The sequence below is a fragment of the Phoxinus phoxinus genome (assembly GCF_949152265.1).
Source record: "Phoxinus phoxinus genome assembly, chromosome: 15".
Lineage (NCBI taxonomy): Eukaryota > Metazoa > Chordata > Actinopteri > Cypriniformes > Leuciscidae > Phoxinus > Phoxinus phoxinus.
This window is the reverse complement of record NC_136890.1, coordinates 23,239,310-23,259,782: the sequence shown is the minus strand read 5'-3', so window position 1 is coordinate 23,259,782 and position 20,473 is coordinate 23,239,310. Positions and strand designations below refer to the sequence as shown.

General features: G+C 35.8%; 1 protein-coding gene and 1 long non-coding RNA gene across 5 annotated transcripts in view; both read right to left on the bottom strand.

The window, feature by feature from the left end:
* The window catches only part of nphp4 (nephronophthisis 4), a 151,896-nt gene that overhangs the window by 107,216 nt on the left and 24,207 nt on the right, over nt 1–20,473 (bottom strand). For all 4 annotated transcript variants that reach the window (XR_013800428.1, XR_013800429.1, XM_079637271.1 and 1 more), the window contains exons 3-5: nt 17,017–17,180; nt 16,161–16,225; nt 3,900–4,058 (exon numbers count right to left, since the gene is read on the bottom strand). Coding sequence is in view for 2 of the 4 variants with exons in the window: in XM_079637271.1 (XP_079493397.1) it covers nt 3,900–4,058; nt 16,161–16,225; nt 17,017–17,180 (388 nt within the window). In the remaining 2 variants the exon portion in view is untranslated. The remainder of the gene's footprint in view (nt 1–3,899; nt 4,059–16,160; nt 16,226–17,016; nt 17,181–20,473) is intronic.
* On the bottom strand, nt 11,594–13,469 carry LOC307011518. The gene is made up of 4 exons (XR_013800430.1): nt 13,229–13,469; nt 13,064–13,149; nt 12,869–12,963; nt 11,594–11,803 (listed from the first exon to the last, which is right to left on the bottom strand). It is a non-coding gene; the product is annotated as an uncharacterized lncRNA (long non-coding RNA).

Sequence of the window (20,473 nt, the reverse complement as noted above, 5' to 3'; positions counted from 1 at the left end):
AGTGGGGGTCTCGCTGAGGAGCGTTTCATTGTCTATTGAGAAATTCTCCAGCATATCCAAGCCATTTTTGTTTCTTTTTGGTAAAAACAAAAATCTAGCTCACGTACCCACAGGGGTCTAAGCAACTCTATAATCGATTCAAAAATCATTTGAGTGATATGAAAATGGTCGCATCACGCGCTTGTGATTTGCTGGTCTGCATCGGCACGTCCAAAAACACGCTCAACTTACAGCAAAGATAACCTGCTCTTTGAAAAAACTCCTTGATATTTTATTTAGACATCTCAGAGAAATACACCAAAAAATAAGAGTGCAATAAAATAAACCCTTCACGTAGAGACAGGTTAAGTGAATCACCCTGCATAATTCATTTAAAGATACACATTTGTTATACAGCATTAACCCCTAAGCTAACTGTGGTTTCTATAATTGATGTGCATTCCCCAGTGAAAGCGGTCTATAAATAAGATGTTTACATGATACATGAGGATTCATTTCAAAGCTCAATGATTTTTGGAGAGAAATCTAACCTGGAATTTAGGAATAATTTTTTATAATAATTTGTGAGGTACACTGCTGTGGTGAGGTAAACTTTACTTTATTATGTTTTTGAAATAAGTATTTTATGCTCACCATGTTACATTTATTTTATAAAAAATACAGTAAAACCAGTAATATAGTGAAAATGTAATTTATTCCTATCAATGTTGAAAACAGTTGTTCTGCTCAATTTTGTGGAAACCATGATAAAACATTTTCAGGATTCTTTGATGAATAAAACATTCAAGAGAACAACATTTATTTGAAAAAAAAAAAAAAAAAAAACATTTGTAAGATTATAAATATAATAAAAGTAAATAAAAATTCAGAATCTGTCTTCTGAAGCCATACAACGTCTATGCGTGAGAAACAGACCGAATTTCAGACCGAAATTGGGGTTTTAACATTTTCAAACGACTCTCTTTAGAGTCAGTGAGTTGAACATGAGAATTTGCTGGATATTTATTCATTTATACACTTTTGCTTATCTTTCATAATTTCTCACCAAGCTGAAGCAGAGCTTGGACCAATAACAAGATATTTAGTGAACAACCACATATATTTGGGTCTTTTTAATAAATAAAATGTATCATATGGTGTGTGTGTGTGTGTGCGTGCGTGTGTGCGTGCAATAATACACAGGTTGCTGTGGCAGCAGACAGCAGGACCGCTGGTTTGAATGAGTCACAACCAGGAGAGTTTCACTTTCACGGATCACTCAGCCATACACAAACACAGTCTATCACTGTTTAGCTTTAACACACTCACTCAGTCTGCCACTATCAAAGCCAAGCCCGGAGAGCTCCGACACACTCAGACATTTACTGTACACACAGTCTGTTACCTCAAACACACTGCACAATCACTCTACACTCAACCACACAAACACACACACCAAACCAGGCTTATCTTTACAGCAGCACTGAGGCCTGACAGCCAAACAAGTGCAGCATGGTCAGGACATTACAGCACACAAACACTCCACCCCTGCAGCTGAAGAGAGATGTGCTACAGGTCTGATAGGAGAATGGAGGAAATTCAAATGTGCCTCTTAAACATCTCATGTTTGCTATTGTTTTTCTATTGATTTTAAAGTTATGGGTACTGCATTTCTCTACTACTTGAGTTCCTTCTATTAGTTTAACCTTACCTAAATTAATTTACTTAAAAATACCACCTAAGATTTTAAGTAACGCTAACCTTTCCATAAATACAATGTATTTCATAACTTCACACTTTTGCATTCTCAATCATTCTATTGTTATTTTTCACAGCTTGAACTATACATCTTTAATTAGGTAGATAATAAATGTGTACATTCAAGGTTAAAACTTTTTAATTGAAAGTGGCTTACTACTTTTATTCTCCTTTTATATTTTCTGAAGCCCAATTAAATAGTCCTGAAGTGTGACAAATTCATTTGAAAAAGTAAATATACACCATGTAGTCCTTTAATGAATATTAGGTGGTAAAATGTCATGTAGAATAATTAAACAAACAAATGAAAAAAAATGTTTTTTCAAGTAATTCAAGTAGTTTCAAAGTGGAAAGTAGTAGATGAAGTACAGAATTTCACACTGACTGTTACTACATTTTAGACATTTATGGCTGTAAAATTATTAAGATGGATTTTTACTTTGGTTGTCAATAGGCAATGGCTAAGTATTACCTATTGATAAAATAGGTAAATAATAGCCTAAATGAAATACTTTCACACTGACTCTACTTTTACAAACCAATTACATATTAGACATTTTTATTATGGCTGTCAATAGGTAATAATTGTTTCAAATTAATTATTGATGGCAATAAATATGAATATTAAATTAAATATTAAATGAAATACTAAATAATCATTTTAACACTGCTCAACATATTTAATTCATCTGAACCTCCCCCGGGAAAGCCTCTTCTCTACAGAACAACAGAACCTTTCCCATACATTGATTTATCTGTGGCGTCCCACCACAATATCAGCATTGACCACCACAAATAGATTTCAGTGCTTCCCATTCATTAACTAGACTTTGGCGGCCAGAAAATACATTTAAACTTTTTATAATAACATAAAAGGTCTTTAATGTCGTGTTTTGCTCCATTGCTGTCAAACAAACTAAAATCGAAAGAGCGATAAGGCTCTTGCTGCGGCTCAGTTCACCTACTTATACTATGTATGTACTCTTTTTGTTAAGAAAAAGTAGATACTTTTGAGTGTGTAGCAAAAGAGTGCACAAGCTTTGGGACATACTATATTCTTTGTTAAATTTGCACATTGAATATGGGTTGAAGTTCTCAAAGTGCACCAGACTTATGAATTTAAATGTACAAAATTTTCTTCCGATTAATCATGTGGGAAACAATGATGTCTGTTAACCTACACAAAACTGGTGGGTGTGTCACAGAGCAGTGTTATGATCAATGATGTGCTAAGACTAATGGGAAATTGAAGGTGTTTTTTCACTTGGATACAATTAAAGCAATAAAATCAAGAGGCGGCTCGTAAAATTTGCCTTTTATAACACCCACTCAAGAAAAGTTTATAAGAATCATTATCAGATGGAATATATTGCTTTTGGATCTTGGAATGAACTGCTTCGAATCATGTCTTATTAACCGTATTAACAGTCAGGGGGAAAACATCTCTTCTTTCTCTTCTTTCAGTCTGTGTGGAGGCCCAGGAGGATGCAGAATATAGCACTCAAACATTTCAGATGCAGTTCAAAGAGAAACCTGCTCCAGAGGAATCCCATTCCTACATCTGCTCATCGGTTTATAATGAGGGTGAGAGAGAGAGATGGAGATAGAAATATCACTGTGGAATAATTCTCTAATTTCCTGCGTCCCTCTGCGGATCTAAACTGCGGTCGTGGGTCACGCTCCCTGTGAGATATTTGGAGTGCTAGAGGATTAGCGCGACATTTTGCTCAACTTCTAATCCCTTCTCCTCTGTGAAACCCACCATGGCTCATTACTACCGTTCATAAAGTCTGTCTTTACCCACCCCTGAAAGCAGCTTAGAACAAAAGTCCAAAAAGAGTCATGAGCACAGTGCTGTGAGTCGGAAAACTTGTGAAAAGACTCAAATGCTTCAGCTTCAGGGTCTCATTTATGACCTGGTTTGCCATGAAGCGATTCTGAAGCTAATCTGGGGAATGTCCTGAGAAACGGAGAGCGCTCTTTCATGAGGCTTCTAGAGTTCCTTCTGCTGTCTCCATGGCAACACATTCTCTCATTACAGATGAGCAGTCATCAAATGCCATTTGATTGTTTTATAACTGTAGTGAACATCAAGCACATTAAAGCCTTTTCTCTGTATTCTCATTCTAAGGATAAACTGAGAGTAATGTGGGTAATCCTACCTGTGCCTGTGTCCGTGGAGAACACAACGCCTGGGATGCGGTCATGTCCAGATACTAGAGTGTTTGGTGGGAGCAGGTGCATGATGGGAGTGAGAGCTGGGTGTGGCTGTATGGAGTAGAGCAGCTGAGAGCCCTCCATCACTGATAATACAGCATTCACTACAGAGAGAGAAAGGGAGTGTCATGATTACTGTTGAACTTCACAGAATGCCACAATTCTAGAATTTCACATTTTCTAAGAGTGCAAAACTCAGCACCACAATGCAAAAGAGTTGTCAAGTGGCTCATTAGATGTTCTGGGTTTTGCTTAATGGTTGCTAGGGTATTCTGGGTGGTTGCTAGGTGTCACTTACTGTAATAGATACAATCAGCAACGCATCATAGAATAGGGAAATAAATCACTGTTGCCAGTTACTCATTCATTTGAATTGGAATGAATTCTAATTCCAAATAGCCATTTAAAAAAATAAAACAGTTGTAAACAAAAAATATATATTTTTACTTTTACTACTGTTTAAATGTGTGGGGGTGGTACGATTTTTTGGTGGTACGAAGATAAAGTAAAAACAGTAATATTGTGAAATGTTATTAATATTTAAAATAACTGTTTTATGTTTAGACATATTTAAAATGTAGCCGAAGTAATTCCTGGGATCAAAAAGCTACATTTTCAGCAGCAATAACTCCAGTCTTCAGTGTCAAATTACCTTTTAGAAATCATTCTAATATGCTGATTTGATACTCATATTATTATCAATATTGAAAACAGTTGTGCTGCTTTTTGTTGGACCATATGAGATTCTACACAGTTCAGCGCATTTGGATCGGCGTTCCTAGATCGACTGATAGAGTCTGTTTTTCAAAGATGGCTACGCGAAGTTGACTATGTATAAAATATCTTGTTATTAAACTGTCTGGACACTGTCAAAGTTCTCAATGCTTCGGTTTGAAGGTAGGGACCCTCATTATGCTACAAATCTCAGATAACGGTTGACTAGGTAACAATGTGTAATTAGACCAAAGGTTCACTTTGCGCCGGAGTTCTCCTTTAACTGTTACAGTGGCCGTATTATTTCAAATCTGGCGGCAGTCGCGAGTAATCTCCCCCTCGCATTCATCGCGGTGCCACTGAGTGTAAAAACGCAAAAGGCGAAGCTTGAATTTCCAGGTATGTCCCTCTTTGGCTAATGTATTTTCAAGATGGAGGCGCAACATGGCTTCCGCCATTTGAGCAGCTCACCCGTATGTATTATAAATGGCAGATTCTACGCTTAAGAGAATACTTGATTAGTTAGTAGAAGTAATTATACATTAATGAGCACATATCATTTTGAAAGAACAAAGTGGTTTTTGCTAAGAATCAACTTAAAAAATTACACAGTGTAGCTTTAAGTTTGGATTCTGATGTCATACTACAGTAGATGTCAAAGTAGTACCTATACATGTATGCCTTTTCTAGTCCCTCCTTCAGTGTTAGTTTATTGAGAATTTATTGCCCAGTTTATCATACATATTTCCAGCTAATAAGTCTCACATCTCTCCTATACAAACCACACAGTTTGAGATATTGTTTATGTCTGTAGCTCAAACCGTGTGGGACAAATTACACACTTAAGTTAACGTCTAACCTCAAATATGAGCAATAATAATAATAATGCAAGCACCACTAATAACTATAAACAGATCAAAAGTGTGATTCTGTCAAAACCCACAGCACAGAAAAATCTAAATTTATATGAACCCAAGGTTTACACATCATTGTTAAACCACTGTGTCCTATACTAAGAAAAACATCCCTGTCAAATATGTGCTGTTGACTGCACCCAATGAAACTCACCATCATAAAATATTACAAAAAACAAAGATATTTTTATAGAAATGAGACAACATGCAAGGGCACAAGCGGAGAGTTTCATTTCATGCTAGTCAACAACTATTTCTCCACTTTAATTTAATTTCACCACATTTTTTTCCAATACATTATATTGAGAATACTTTTACTGTCAGACACATTCACAGCAAAGGAAAAATATCCACATGAACCCCATTTGAGTTGCTAAATCAACTCTTATTTACTTTTAAAACAGTCACTTTATGTCTTATGTTCTCAGGCAAAGCAACACCAATGAGTGAAGTTAAAGCTTAGATATTTTAATCTCACAAAGGCAGCACACGTAAGATAACTTATATAAGGCTTTTAGATGTGTCCACAAGGCCAAAGAAAAGTTTCTCACAGGACAACTGGACATGGTTCCATATATTTTCAGTTTTGCTTTTGTGCTATTCTTTGTTGTGCACATCTGTGTGAAAGAAAGAGCAGGCTGGTGTGAAACCGCTGAAAGACAGGCCCACTCAAGCCAGTCTGCGTCATTACATTTCAGCAGAGCTCTCCATTTTTCATTAGGCCATTTATTCCAGACATGGATACACGCGCTCACACATTACGCTCCATTACTTCGAAGCCATATTACACAGAACCGTGCATCACTGCCACTCAATCGGAAAAAACACCGGCTGGTTCTGAATGGAACGAACACGTGTGCACACACCTATCTGACTTGAGGAAATGGATTTCGGTGACACCTCCATACACCTGGTGCCAGGTGACACAACACACATTTTCATTCACGTACCATACGAGCAGGTCACGACGGAATATGCTAACTTATTTTGGATATTCTGTCGATTTTGGGGGAGGGAAATCTGTGCTATGGATTTAAAATGTACTAAACATTACTAGACAAACTCCAAAAAGAAAAGAAAGAAGAAGAAAAAAAGATTTCCTTCTAAAGGCCCACACACACATTCTGGAACAATGCCATTGCCCGAAAGCAAGCACAGTCACTTTATCAGACAAACTCATTTTAATAGGTCACAATCGCACTTTGCTTACTCTGTGCCGCTGCGCAAATCACTGAGCTGCAGTATGTCATTCTGTTCACTCTCAATAACGGCTCTGAGTGGAGCTTGCCTAATGGTTAAGGATCAGGGCTTTTAAAGGAAAGGTTACAGGTTCAATCACAAGTAGGGTGACAAAATTGCTGAGATTACTTATCTAATGGACCAATCTGTACAATTAGAGTACAACAAATTGGATTAAAAAACATCCACTTAGTAGCAAATAAACATTGCTGTTCTAATGATTGCGTATTAGCAGGCCCAAAAAGAATCAACGCGCTTTTTCTATTCTCTACACTGATTTTGGTGGACAATCTGCAGAATGGAATGTGTGATGGAAGCACTAAATCCTGAGGAAATCTGTTAACAGATTTAGTGTGGGCCTGCATATTTCTTGCCTGTGTAGCAAAGTTCATCATCTGCTGCTTCATTATGCAGCATTTTAAATATATGTGTGTGTGTGTTTTCCTGTTTCACTATATCTGTATAAATGAGATACCAGCTAAGGTGTAATATTACTACAATTACACTGCTATTCAAAAGTTTGGGGTCGGTAAGTTTATGAAAGAAGTTTCTTATGCGCACCAAGGTTGATAACAAAAAAAAAAAACAGTAATATTGTGAAATATTATTAGAATATATTTCCATATATTTTGAAATGTCATTTGTTGAATAGAAAGTTCAAAAGAACAGCATTTGAAAAAGAAATATTGTGGAACATTACAAATGTCTGATCAATCTAAAAAGTATTAATTTCTTTAAAAAAAAAAGGTAGTTTGTGTATTTATTTTTGTTTTATTTTAATAACATAAAAAGCAGAGAAAAGAGAAACAGGTTTATTTATTTTTTGGGAAAAAGTGATCAGGACACATTGCAGTGTAGATTCAAACTTGTATCTCCATATAGGCTCAACATGTGTGAAGCATACGCACAAGCCACTAGGCTTGCACTATAATTGTTAACATTCAAATATAAAATAGCAATCAGTGTACCAGAACCTTCAGCTTTCTGTCCACCAGCTTTGTTGCTGATTCCCAGTGAATGCCTCATAATTAAACAATTAATTTTACATTACCTGTTTTTTTGGCCTTTCAAGGTTATTTTGCATTTCTTTCACGGGTGAAGGGACACCAGATGTAACAACATCAACATGGCTTTGCATCTATTTGTCTATATTCTGAAGGAGTGACTAAGCTACTGTGCTTGTCAAAATCAGCCATCTACAAACACTGAAGTGTGTCAAAATAGGCATTCTAATCTTCTGAGATGAAAAACTGCTCATTCATTCTCACAGCTCTCCCTGTCTCTCTTCTACTCACGCACACAAACACATGCGCCCAGACAAACACATCAAATAAAGCACAGATTTCAATGAGCCAGAATTATTAGGCTTTGCCAGTGCTGTTTACACGTCCTCTATGCCAGTAGTTCTCAACTTGTGGGTCGCGATCCAAAAATGTTCTGCTGCAAAAAGCAGGAAAAAATCAATGCAGGATGGAAAACAAATCTTTTAAACAACCATGTAAATAATTGCGCATTAAGTATAGCAAAATAAATGTCTTTTTTTGTGACATTGCAGGTCGTGCATCCAATCAAAATCTGTCAAACGGTAGAACAATGTCAAATTAGGGAAAATTTGAAAAAAACATCTGTTAATGGTTTTTCCAAGCCAGTGTGGTTCATTTGTATTGTTCACTATTCTTTGTAAAGCTGCTTTGAATACATTTGTATTGTGAAAAGTGTAAAGTAATTCAAACTGAACGGACCTAAACTAAACTGAATTACATTTACTTCATTGAATTAATTTTAATCAATGAACATTTATTAAACTTAACTGAGGTAAACTCAAATGAAATCAAAACAGACTTATTTGAATCAAATTAGAATTGAACTAATTTGATTCAAATTTAATTGAGTTCAATTGACAAACTGAACTGAGCCACATAAAATGAAGTTTATCAAGTTAAATTTGAATCAAGTTTTAAGTTGAATCAACTTGAAATAAAATCTAAATGAATCAAATGGAACTGGATTCAACTTAAACTGAATCGATAAAACTTATTTGAATTAAATAAAATGATATCAAACTAAATTGAACTGAACCGGGTTATCGTGTGATTTTAAATGTAAAATTTGCATCCTGAGGAAAGACCAGTTGATAAGCACTGCTCTCATCCTCCCACTTTCCCAATGTTTCTCCACCATCCAGAAGGTGGCTTCAGTGGCATTAATGAGCACAGAATGGCTGAAAGTCTGTGCGCTGATGTATAAGTCATATGAGAGAATGTTTGCACCTATGTTTGTGTGTGTTTGACAGCAAGTTTGAGTGTGATCTGAGAGGCCCTAGGAGGTTCAGACTCTCAGAGAGACAGCAGGGCATCTCCTCCCTCCAGCATGCAGAGGCATAATTGAGGCAGAATGGCAGGTAGCACAGAAACACAGCTAGAAGGAGAGGCTGGATTCAGAGAGAATTTTAGATCAGCGCTGCTCCCTCTCCACTTCAACAGCTGGACACCCTGCAGATACACTACATCCATGAGTCACTCTCAGATATGGTGCGCTCAGTCTCTAGATTAACACATCTACAAAGCAACAACAAATCTACATCACTCTCGTTATAAACAAAATGGCTTGGTTTAGTTTTGTTATTCGTGATAATAAAAACATCATTGTTTAAGCCAGTGGTTCTCAAAGTGTGGGGCGATCAGCAGAAAAAGAAAACAGCCGTTGTCACAGCGTTCAAGTGCGCAGATAGTGGTTGATGCTCTGCCTTTATAAAGCGGCACCGAATGCCAATTTCTCTCAATCGTTCTTCTTCAGACGGTTGACTTGCCTTCAAAGGTTGAAATGGGGGCGTGACCAAAAAAGTTGGAGAACCACTAGTTTAAGCCAAATATCTAAAGGGGGGGCAAATCTGATTATTTCTGATCAATTTCTGTTGATTTCTTTTAACCAATATTGTATACAATTATTTGTTGTGAAAAAGAAGTGTTCTTGATTGTATTATTGAATGCACACTTTAGTGTACTTCAAAATGTAATAGTACATTTAAAATATATTTTATATATATATATATATATATATATATATATATATATACTTTGCACATAATAGAATATTAATGAAAGTAAAAGCCAAATACCGAGTACCTTGTAAAGTACTTAATTATAATTTTGACTGAAATATTATTCAAAATGAGATTTAAAGTCAATATATCAGTACGAATATGTAATAACAAATATATTTAAAAACATGTCAGAAGTTTCAATTGAAATGGCATTTAAGTATTTTTATGCTTGTCAGTACATTTCACCAGTACACTAATACAATTTCAAAGACAAAAGTAATCCTGAAATTACATATAAAGATGTACTTAGTGCTACTGAGACACACTAAAATTCAGCTAATTGACCCATCTCAAAGACCCACTCTCTTAATTACTGTTGCTATGTCCGACAAGTTGAAAATGTACAAGCCATGGTGCTCTCCTGCCACACATCAATGAGAAAGTTTACATGCACCCTCATGGTGTAATTATAATGAGATTTTTACAATATTGCGATTAAACTTTACCAAATGTAAACAATAATCTGATTAAACTTTTTTAATTAAATGCGATTAAGCTCATAATTGTAGTAAACAATCTCAAATAAACTATGGGGCATACGCCTGTTTTAATATCAATAAACAGGTGTATAAACACCTAATCTGCATTATTAACGCTCTGACCGTGCTTGGTCCTCAGACGCCATGTGTTGTTTAACTTCATGAATGAACTCCGTGACATTATGCTCAAGTTTTTGCTCCACCCAGAATCGCTAAACTTTCAACACAACTCCCTGTGCAGTCTCTGCTCCATATCTTTGTGCAGAGATGACGCGAAGGCTAAATCAGTTATAGCGACATTGTGATGTTCGTCACGGCACAAAATAACCTTCCAATACGTCCATAGATATGTAATTTGCATTTGATGTAAGTAGATTAAAACAGCGACCAGTAACATGCCTACTGTACGTGTGTTCATCATTTGTGCTGTGGGGTATGTGAAAAATGGCGATAAATATAACCACATATCATAGCGAACAATCAGAATAATAAAAAATTGTATGCAACAGGAAGTAAAGAAGTTTGCTTGTGCCAAGTAAACATCTTACTCCGATAAATTCCTTACACTGTAAAAAGTTTAACTATTATTTACTTAATTTTATTGGTGAAACATTTTTACACTCAAAAAAATTGAGTAAATTTTAAAGCTGTGAAATCTTTGAAATATACTGTATAAATTGAGTAAATGTCAGTTAAAAAATTTAGTAACTCTGAATAACTGAATTACTTTATATGAGAAATAAAATTAATTAGATATAATCAAAATTATAAAACACCACAACTGTATTTCTATGTCAAATAAACTAAAAAAAATTGAGTAGATATAATTGAAATATTAGATGAAATTTAACCAAACAAATGTGCTATATTTACTAAATGTAAAAGTGAGTCTAACTTAATATTGGACTATAAATTATCAAAATGTTGCATTCACTTGTTTACACTATTTACCCTTTACTTAGTTCTTTACAATGAATATAATAAAACCAAATAAAGCAAGCAACACATTTTTAATTGAACATTTATTTGTCAATTAAACATTAGACAGTCTAAAAATCAACCAAACATTTCATCCATCTTAATATTCAATAGATTGCAAAATTCAAAAATGTAAAGTAGCCATAAGAGAAATGACTAAACCTTATGAAAAATTTCATCCAATTTAATATTCAATTAGATTGCATGTAAAATTCAAATATGTAAAGTATAAGAGAAATGACTAAACCTTATGAAACATTTTCATCCAACTTAATATTCAATAGATTGCAAAATTCTGCAACAGTGATGCCCTCAATCACAACTCCTACATCGCTGACTGCCCCATTGTCCCGAAGGATGTCGATTTTTATGACCTCCTCTGCCAACTCTGCTTGTACAAAGACGGGTAGATCATCTGAATCCTACAGGCAAATTGTAAAGATAACTGGTTAGAGCTAACATTCAAACCTGAATGTTACAAGAAAGTGACAAATAAAACAAATAGCACCTGAAGAAGCAAACATCCTGTCGAACCATATGACAGGTAAAATCTCAATTCTGCAGTCAGTGAAAATACACACATTGACTTTAATGGAAACCTATTGACAATTGTTCCGCAGTTAGGGGTTAGACTGCATGCCTTTCAGAAAAGCGAAATAAAGTAAAGTGCAGCGCCATTCTGTCATATGCATAGCATTATGAGGAGAATATGATTGTAATAGAACATTGTAAATTCTCTTTAGTTTTTTTAGAGTGCTGTTAAAGGAGGAGCGCATCCACAACAAGAGTTCCACATCCGACAAGCACGGTCAAGTTAACGAACGTTAAGGTTTTTTGTGCAGATGCAAGTTGTAAGACTACCTTATGTTGTCCATATCTAGGGCTGGGTATTGTTCAAAATCTTTCGATCCGGTGCCAATTTCGATACCTCAGTTTCGATACCGGTTCCTAACGATACTTTTTTTGATACCATATGTTTTAAAATCCATTTCAACATCAACAAAAATACATTAAACACAAAACTTAATTAAAACAAATTCTGGTAACACTTCTCACTCAGGGTAACATTATTCATCAAACTGGTTGTGCTTTTTGGATAGGGGTGCGCCAGCAGACACAGTTTAACAATGAATCTGAATGAAAATTGTATTAAAATGTATGAGGTGCCGTCTAAGGCTTAAATCAAACTTCATTCACGCACACATATATGAAACACTTGTATGTATACACTGCTGAATGCTAAAACAAATAAATATGAAATACACAACGACACACCTAAAGTCGCTCACGCACATACACGCAAACTCTACACACGAGACGTGCGGCGCACACATTCATACGAGACGCGCGCGCGCACACAAACTCTCGACGCGAGCACACACACACTTAGAAAACTACACTGTTGTGTACACGTACACACGGTCAACGTTTAATCAACTTTTGAATAAAGTATTGCAAATATACATAGTTATAAGCTGACTACTTACAGGATATTCGAGGAATGCTGTCCACGTCGTTGCTGAGGAAAGCAGTCCTTCAGTGAAAGGTGCCTCTTGCTTAATAAGCGGCGAAACTTGTTCAACTTTTTAAGATGATGCAAAATACAAAAACAATTGTTAGGAAATCCTAAATAACTAACTTCTGAATTAAGTATTACAAACATAGCTGGCTAAATTACATACCTGGATATGCGAGGAGTGCGGGCCTTGTCGTTGCTGAGGAAAGCCGTCCTTCAGGTGGCTTCGATTAAGCCGCGAAACTTGTTAAACTTTTCAAGATGACGTAAAAGACAATTGTTAGGAAATGCTTAATAACTATTAACTTTTTAATAAAGTTAACCGACTTACGTTCGCTACCAGAGCAGAGTTGCGAGGAGTGTGGCTAGTCGTTGCTGAGGAAAGCAGATTGCCTTTGTTTTCTGCGGAGTTGCACATGTGATCACTTAAGGCGCGAAATTTACTCAATTTATTTAAACTGTCGTTTATTAAGATGGAACTTTATTTAGGAAAATTGGTAGGAAATACTTAATAATTTTAGTTTCTAAAACAGATCAGTACAAGTAAATAATTATCAAATATTTCTATTAGAATTCACCAGAAATATTACGAGTATATTACAAATATAATTAGTTTGTTAAATACTTATTTATTTTCATTAAATAAACTTAAATAATATATGTACATTTTAGAGAAATTACCTGTTGGATTTTTAATTATTTTTTTTAACCTGATCCACTCAAAAAATCACTTAAATGATTTCAAAAGATTTTATTAAGTTAATTTAGCTCTTTATTTTTGTGAAATTTACTAAGCCACTGGATTATTTTTTACAGTGTACTCTGGATATTGGAAAATGAATCGCATTATTGGTGCACATGTAAACTTCTCACACAGAGAAAAATGCATCGCAGGGCAAAGAGGACACTGACAACGGCCAATGGAAACGAGGGCACATAATATCGGATATATATATGATTGGTCAGATCGACTGTCAATCAAACTCTCGGAGAAGGGTCAATTGGATTTTATACTACTTTAAACTTATTATGCAAATTTGAGCAAGTGTTTGAAAACATTACATTCAGTTTGCACTTAAGTATATATTTATTAACATATATAACATAATTATGTAACAATCAAACATTCTTTTACCCTTTTTCTTTTTTCAGTACCACATACTGCTGTCAACTGAGAAAAATGCCTTTTCAGCCTTTCATTTACATTTAAAGGACAAGTTCGGTATTTTACATTTAAAGCCCTGTTTACAGATCGTATCTGATGAAATAGAACGGTTAAGATTAAACTTTGGACACATGCTCCTGTCCCGAGAATTTTAGGTTTATTTAGCTTCCCCCCCACCCCCACAATGGTTGTCTATGTACACTGACAGATTCCTTCCTAAAACACATTAAACTTTCGTTTACAAAGACGTGAAACTCACCGAGTGGTCAGGGGTGTTCACTGATATGATCCCAAAAAAAATCGCTGAAAAAGATGCATTCCAACAGGTTTTATCGTAGTGTTTGTCCACCTCCATTGACTTGTATTGAATGTGCTGTGTGAGGTACGATATTCCTCCGCCGCTTCTTCTTCTGCTTCTTCTGTGTATTCAATGAAATGCCAGCGGTTTGCCTGCAATTGGCAAAGGTGCATTATCGCCACCAACTGGTGTCTATTATTCAAGCTCTCAACGGAAGAATCTGGGTGTGACGCGTTCGGCAAAATAGGTCCACAAACGCTAAATAAAACTAAAATTCTCGCGACAGCAGCATGTGTCCAAATTTTAATCTTAACCGTTATATTTCATCAGATAAGATCTGTAAACAGGGCTTTAAGTGTAAAATACCGAACTTGTCCTTTAAGTAATCCACGAAACTCATTTTGTGAATATATAATTTGGAAGAACATCTATGGATGCATATGACTACGTGTCAGACTGCTTCCAAAAAGGAGACACTTAAAGGCTTTAAAAGAAACCCCACTCGAGAGCTTCCAAACCACAGACACAGAAAATGAATCTACTGTATAAACAGTATATGTGTGGTATTAACAACCATTTAAAAAACGACAAAAAAGTGGAACATATTCATAAGATATGTTCACATGTAACACTTACAAATGATGCATCTTCCAGGATAAGAAAAATCTGCCAAACTCAACCGCAAAAACGGGCCAACATTAAAGAACATTCCACAACTAAGACTACTTTTAAAATCTCTTTCAAGAATCTCTTCAATTATTTATAGGTGAGTCCCAACTATTTTCTTTAATTTGCACATTTAAGATTCTCCTTAAACAGAAGCAGCCTGTTCACCTTTTAGTGTCAGGAAAGACAGGAAAACAAGATCTGAAACAGTCATGATGGAGATTGTTTGCTTAGAACAGCACTGCAAGAAATGGTCCTAATTCAATTTTCTTTCAAGTGGAAACAAATCTAAATGGGGAAAGTCAAGGCAAACTGACAGATTAAATATTGAAAGGATTTGAAAAATGAGGCAAATGCACACACATGCAAATAGTTTCTCATCACTAGCGTCAGAAAGCATAAAGTGCTATTTATCAACTATTTATTACTAAGCTCTTGCTGTTGTCTCTAGCTCGGTTTGACTCCTTTGAGACCATGAGTTGAATATGTTATCTAGTGTCAATTTTCACAACATGCGCTTTCCCAGAAATAGGGCCAGTTCAGTCAAGCCTTCAAATACCTGCTGTGCTGCTGGGGTAATCGCATCAATGAAACATACATCTACTGTACCGAACTAAAAATCTCATGGAGAACTACCTAAAAGAAAACTGAGAAAGATCTCATCTTTTAAAAAACACATTCATACTGACTGATCAAAGTCAACCTGAAACAAATCAGCAATGTGACGCATTTAGGTGTGACAGGTTATTCAATGAGAAAAAAATTAGAGACTTAATTGGATCACGACAATAGGGCATTAGATATGAGAACACACTTGAATTCCTCCAAGAATTCCTCTGGTACCGATTTTTGAGGAGTCTTTTTGACCAGAACATGCAGACTGAAGGTTTGGCCATGGTGTCACTTTTTCTTCCTCCAAATATATTGTCAATTACTCTTATTGCCATAAATCTGAATACATCAACTTAATGTTTATGAAATTTATGGCATTGAATTGAGAAAATAATTCCGGTCCATTTTGATTTCATCTGGATGAGACTTTGACTGAATCCACTATTCATGTAGCAGAATTGAGCTGCTAACAGTGTGGACTGTGAACTATTGACTGAATGTGAAGCTCAGGGTTGCACTCACACTGCAGAGGGTCTTTCAGCAATGGGTGCAGGAGGGCTCTGGGGGTTCCATTGAAAAGACTCAACCTGAGAAAGACATGGTGGTTAAAAGTCAAAATAATAAATAAATAAGTCAAAATACTTGAAAATTTATAAATGTTGATTATGTTATGGATCAATATACGTAAGGGGTCAGTATGATTTTTTATTTTTAAGAAATTAATTATTCATCAAGGTTGTATTAAATTGGTAGAATAATCAAATATTAAGCAGCACAAGTTTTCAACTGTCATAATAATAAGTAAATGTTTCTTGAGCACCATACAATTATTTACTAAAATATACTAACTAATTCCAAAATATGATCGAAATAATTATAACTAGACTAATGATGAATGAAAATTCAGCTTTGCCATCATTTTAAAATACATTTAAAAAAAAAACATTTTAATTTGTAATATTCCTTTTTGATCATTTTGATCAAATAAATAGAGCACATGAAGATATTTCTTTTAAAAACATGAAATAAATAAAATAAAATAAAAATAGTGTATAAAGCACTGACTTTTTCTAAAGATTCCAAACATGTGAAAGGAGGGGAATGTGTTTGGCGGCATAAATTTAAATAAGACCAAAAAAAACTCAGAGGGGACCCTTCCGACACACTCCGTTGTTGTACGGAAATGTTTCATTTTTCAGTATGACACTGAGAATATGAAATTACAGACTCATTAAAAGAGGCACACATTATTATAAAACCACTTTATTCACTCAGGAGATTGTGCTTTGCAGCCTAAAGGAATCTAAAGGAGTGTCATTTTTCTGGTTCTTGGAAATGCCCTGGAAATTCTGCACTTCTCTGAGATGTTGACCGTTACCTGCCCTCTCCCTGAGAGATGCTGGAGTCTGCACGACCTGTGAAGAGCTGGAGGAGTCCAAACCCTGACCCCACTGCATCCTGGGAACCGTCTGCCCTGATACACACCAACTCTACCACTGCCACCACAGTGTTCAAACACAGGGAAGTGTGGAAGTAAACCACCTAGAAAGAAAAAAATAGACAAGATTTTATGTTGTTTGCTCATGCAAAATTAAATTCAAATTTATTTGTATTGCACTTTTCACAATACGCATTGTTTCAACGAAAATAATCATGTTAACTTTTATAATAACTTAATCTTCATGCCTTATTTATTCTCTTCATGCCACATTTAGCAGATTAGAGCTGGGTGATACATTTTGTGATGATACAAGCATTGCACAAGATATGATGTTTCAGTAAGTTGTCCTGTATCTTTCAGATGTTCATTCATGTGTAAAAGACACGGGACAAATACGTGTACTGTTACACCCCTAATTATTATTTAATCAAATGTCAGGGAGGGAAGACATAAGGTAAAGTGAGGTCAACCTTAACACTGGGCCCGTGGGCGACCCAGCAGGGGCGGGGGCGTTTGGTACGCCATGAGAGTACCGCGGTTCTTACCGTGTGTGGTGTATCACGTTTTTTCAGTTCGGTTTGAATATTGTTACACCCCTATCACGTACTGTAAAATAGTCCAACCACAATATTAAACCGCATGAATGTTTTGAACATTGATAATAATAAGAAATGTTTCTTGAGCAGAAAAACATAGCATAATAGCATAATAGAATGATTTCTGAAGGATCATGTGACTCTGAGATGGATTAATGATGCTGAAAATTCTGAATTGCCATCACAGGAATAAATGACATTTCAAAATACAAAACAGCTATTTTTAATTATAATAATATTTTACAATATTATTGTTTTTACTGTGTCTTTGATCAAATAAATGCAGACTTGGTGAGCAGAAGAGAAAAATATAAACGATTTCAAAAATATAAACGAATGCATTTCCTGTAGCTCAGTGGGATGAGCATTGCATTAACAACGCAAGATTGTGGGTTCAATCCCAGGGGATTGCACATACCTATGTATAAATGTATAGGATAATGCAATGTAAGTCGCTTTGGATAAAAGTCAAATGCATAAATGTAAATGTAAACGAGTGTGTGTGCGTGTTTGTGTGTGCATGTGCGTGTGTATCTTTATGTTTTTCTATCCCGGTAGGGACTTCAACCTGAATGCACACACTGATGGGGACTCATGTCACTCATGTCACGGACAAGGAGGAGGTGAGGAAACGAGCTTATAAATCATACAGAATGAGTTTTTTTCTAAATGTAAAAATGCAGAAAGTTTTCAAAGATGGGTAGGTTTAGGGGTAGGGTTATTGTAAAGGGATAGAATATACAGTTTGACAGGATAAAAACCATTACGCCTATGGAGAGTCCCCACAAAGATAGCGAACCAGACATGTGCATGTGTGTTGGTAATTTAACATTGCACAAGCCACATAATTTTAGGTATTATTCTTCTCCCTAGCACAAACACTGAGGGATGAGTTATTATCACCCATCAAGTGTAGGCCTAATACGTAAGGATAGGGGTTAATAAGAAAAAACCCTAACCTTACATATAAGCATTAATAAAATAGCTACAAGCGATAGCAAACACCACTAATAAAACAGTAAACAAAGGAATCTGAGGTGAGAGGGTGAGAAAGCAGAGAGAAAAACAAGATTAGGGACATGAAAAATTGTAGAGAAAAGTGAGAAATTTGTTTAGGAGGACATTAAACCTGTAACATAACTTTATGAGTGGAAAGTGAAACCCAGGGGTTTGCTGAGAAAATAACCTAAAGAGGAGGTCTAGACATAATGATTTGTTTTTTTTAAAGAGCACACAGAGTCTTGGTCTGGCATCCTGTGGTTCTTGGAAGAATCTCACTAGGGATGTATGAGAAAACGCCGGCCATCACCTACTATTTCCACCAGCCTCAAACGGTCTTCTGCAGAAAGTAAAAATGTATCTCTCACACACTCACAAATTCTCTAACAGACTGCAAGTTCAATGTTTAGCCCAAGGAAATATTCAATTCCCAGAATAACAATGTTTTCTCACTTTAGCTTTGAAGCCAAATGAAAGATGGGACGCCCATTAAAGTCTAGCAACCACTCAACCAGTTTAACAATTACAAGAGAAACACCTACTTACACCACACCAATCAATAGCAGCAGCTCGGATTATGCAGAAGGGGCTTTTAAGGAAAAAAAAATAAAACAATCTACACAAACATCAAAGCAAAGAATTTGGAGAAATCGGCAGAAGAGCAGAGCACAATCAATACTAGCTCCCTGCACACGCAGCACAGCGAGTCATATTTACTTAGGTCATTTGTATGCATAATCCGAACAACAGCTCACATTTGAAAACCAATAGGATGACCCTGTCCTTGTCCATGTAACTGCAAATACAAGACAGGCTGCAATATGTCCACACTCCACAGCATAATCATTAGAGATACTTGCAATATTCAGATCATTAATCTTTAATGGAGCCTATAGTTTTCCTGCATGGCAAACTCATGTTCCTGAAATACCAAGCCAACAAAGATTTAAATGTGTCCGTTTACAAGTGATTTAATAGCATGCAGAAGTGCTTTGGCTGATTTTTCGGGCTACGTGGGTCGATGGTGCTTGATTCTTCAAATCAGACCACAAGAGCTCCTGCTAAGTTTGGGTTGTGTGGGTTGAAAGGGTTTTAAACTTGAGGTTAGTTGAAATGCAGAGCAGAGGTTGTGCCATTGATTGAATACAGGCAGTAAAGTAGCATAGAATAAAGTATAGGTTCACACAGATCACAATTCCAACGAAAACAATGACATATGATACAACCATGAAAGAAGTGCTTACAGAGTGGGTTGATTAGAGACCCAGCATTGATCATTTGATCATTTTCTCCTCCTTTAATCCTTGAAAGCGTCATTTATTAATCCTATCACTAAATATTTTGAGAATTTAGAAAAAAAAACAATAAGATAAATGGTCTATCAGAATAAAAACCTCCTTCAAGGCATTCCAGCACAAATACATATTAAGATACATGTCAACAAAATACTAAAAAAATATTAGATATAATTTTAAGCTATAGCTAGCGCCTAGTAGTCTCATGTATCCAGATCTTCAGACTGACAGCAGAAGTCCTGGACTCCATAGCAGTTTTCATTGGCTAAGGACCTCCTAAGAGGACATCTGACTGGCATGTAAAGCAACCAATCACAGTTTGTTTTGTTTAGCGTGATGTTTAGGGGCGTGAAAATGTATTGTCAATGTCCCTACAATAACAGACCAGTGTGCAATTCATTCAAGAACATCATGCAAGTTTACTGCAACAATGGTGCTGTGAACTTCACGTTTTTGAAAATCCAGTGTTTATAGTTGATCCTGATGTACTTATTGTCACAGTTG